The sequence below is a fragment of the Octopus bimaculoides genome, chromosome 28, assembly GCF_001194135.2.
Source record: "Octopus bimaculoides isolate UCB-OBI-ISO-001 chromosome 28, ASM119413v2, whole genome shotgun sequence".
Classification (NCBI taxonomy): Eukaryota; Metazoa; Mollusca; class Cephalopoda; order Octopoda; family Octopodidae; genus Octopus; species Octopus bimaculoides.
This window is the reverse complement of record NC_069008.1, coordinates 10,467,863-10,470,595: the sequence shown is the minus strand read 5'-3', so window position 1 is coordinate 10,470,595 and position 2,733 is coordinate 10,467,863. Positions and strand designations below refer to the sequence as shown.

The 2,733-nt window shown below is 35.1% G+C and overlaps 1 protein-coding gene across 4 annotated transcripts in view; it reads left to right on the top strand.

The window, feature by feature from the left end:
• Window positions 1-2,733, top strand: part of LOC106873345 (uncharacterized) — a 253,626-nt gene that overhangs the window by 97,975 nt on the left and 152,918 nt on the right. For 3 of the 4 annotated variants that reach the window (XM_052977316.1, XM_014920673.2, XM_014920674.2), the window contains exon 7: window positions 966-1,224. In XM_052977316.1, coding sequence (XP_052833276.1) covers window positions 966-1,224 — 259 coding nt within the window. Of the gene's footprint in view, window positions 1-965; window positions 1,225-2,733 lie in introns of those variants that run through there. The other variant, XM_052977317.1, reaches the window with a different exon arrangement.

Sequence of the window (2,733 nt, the reverse complement as noted above, 5' to 3'; positions counted from 1 at the left end):
CCCACCTTTTTCTCTACCAAAATAAGGGATTTGCAGCATATTAGGAAGTCAGGGTACTGGATTCCATGCAAAAAATTCAAGTTTTTTTGTTTTTCTTAGTGAAAATTGTGCAGGTGTTAATCTAAAAATTTCCTCTTTGTTTTTCTTTTCCGCCATTGCTAGACAGGGGACTTAACTCATGTTAGCAAACTTAAGGATTTCACCGACGTAGAAATTGGTAAAAGTTATGGTTGAAAATCGATTTTTACTGCTATTCATGGGTACTTCAAGAAAAATAAGTTAACAAAAACACAGCCATGGTCGTGACCAATGTCCTCCTAAAATTGGAACAACATGTGTGCTAATTTGTGGACATGCATATATTACATTCATGTACGTACACACACACATCCTACCTTTAATAGATATCAGTATAGTCCTATTTTACCTTTCTTTTATCTGTTTCAGTCATTAGTCTATGGCCAGCATGGCCATAGACTAATGACTGAAGAACTTTTAGTCAAATAAATGAACCCCAGTATTTTTTAAGCTTGGTACTTATTCTGTTGGTTACTTTTTGCCAAACTGCTAAGTTACAGGGGACATAAGCCAACACCAGTTGTCAAGTGTTATTGGGGGACAGACACACACACATATATACAATTGGCTTCTTTCAGTTTCCATCTCCAAATCCACTCACAAGGGTTTGGTCTGCCCAAGGCTATAGTAGAAGACACTTGCCCCAGGTGCCATGCAGTGGGACTGAACCCAGAACCATGTGGATGGGAAGCAAACTTCTTACCACACAGCCACATTTGGCTATTTCTTGCAAATTGTATGACTATATAGAAGTTCCCTTCCCTTATTGACTCATGATCAGTGATGACAAGAGTTGTTTATGTTTTCCCTTATATTTTTATTTGTTTTCTTTATCGTTATTGTTTGTTTTTATTGTTTTGTTTTTTCTTTTTATTTTCGTCATTTAGATAGAAGTACCAGAGTGACAAAGCTTCTCTTCCAGTATCACACTGGACATCCGAACATTGATAACAAAGACATAAGAAACATCCTTGGCACATTGCAGATACTGTGTTTGAAATACAGTGAAGATGTCCGTCCAGAATTTCCTGAAATTCTTGAGGGACTGGTGTCTGCAATGCGTCAAGTAGATGTCTCAGGACTGATGAAGATTCATGAAATAATTAGCAGTCAGAAATTCTGTGCAGAGAAGACAAACCATGTTAGGTATGTAACAATAATGTTATATTATAAAAGACCGGCTGATCGCCATCTGTCTGTCTGTTCATAACAACATCTGTGTAGAGAAAGAGAAGGGTTGGAGAAAAAGTTGTTTAGAGAGAAATACAATGAGACAGAGAGTGCATGAAAGATAGATAAATAGGTAGTGTTGTCACTTTAGTAACTAACAAGCTTTGATCAAAAATACAGAAATGTTAAATGCAAGTCTGTCAACACAACACAACCTACTTAAAAAAAGACTATATGTATATATACAATATACATAGTTATTTTTCTTTATTGTTTGTGTGTATCTGTATGAGTGTGTGCATGTGTGTTTATGTATTTCAACTTATAGACAATGTAATACAGACTTTAAAAAAAGACTTTCACTTTAAACAATTTATGAAGGTACATGCAAGATTAACAAATATTTTTTACTAGCAATATAGTAACAGGTAACAACCTAGTAATAATAATAATAATGATGATGATAATAATAGTAATAATAATAATAATAATAATAATAATAATAATAATAATAGTAGTAGTAGTAGTAGTAGTAGTAGTAGTAGTAGTAGTAGTAATAATAATAATAATCATTTCTACTATAGGTGCAAGGCTTAAAATTTTGTAGGAAGGTGACAGTTGATTACATTGACCCCATTTCTCAACTTCAATGATCCAAAGGCAAAGTCGACCCTGACAGAATTTGAACTCAATGTAAAGACAGAGGAAATGCCTTGAAGCATTTTGTCAGGTGTAATAATCCTTTCTACATGGCCTGAAATTTTGTGGGAGGAGACCAGTCAATTACATTGACCCCAGTGTTTCAATGGTACTTAATTTACCGACTGCAAAAGGATGAAAAGCAAAGTTAATCTCAGTGGAATTTGAACACAGAACGTAACAACTGGCAAAATATCACTAAGCATTTTGTCCGGCATGCTAACCATTCTGCCAGCTCATCACCTTCGTCTGATGTAATAATGATCCTACCAGCTTGCTGTCTCAACAATAGTGATAATAATAATAATAACAATAATAATATAGGCACAAAGCCTGAAATTTGCGGGAAGGGGGCTAATTAATTACATCAACACCAGTATTTCATTGGTACTTAATTTATTGACCCTGAAAGATGAAACACAAAGTCGACTTCAACAGAATTTGAACTCAGAATATAAGGACGGATGAAATGCTGCTGATCATTTCGTCAAGTGTGCTAATGATTCTGCCAGCTCTCCACCTTCGTCTGGTGTAATAATGATCCTACCAGCTCGCTCTCTCAACAATAGTGATAATAATAATAATATTTTATAAAGACTAATGTGTAGCAAAGTCCCCTCTCGACCCAAAGTAACGTGGTGGTGAAACAATGTGGTTGACAGAGCTATTAGACAAAAAAAAAACAGGCTTTTTTGGGACTTGCAAACTATTATCAAATCTATATACCAAATATGCACAATTCATATACCAAATATGCATAGGCGCAGGAGTGGCTGTGTGGTAAGT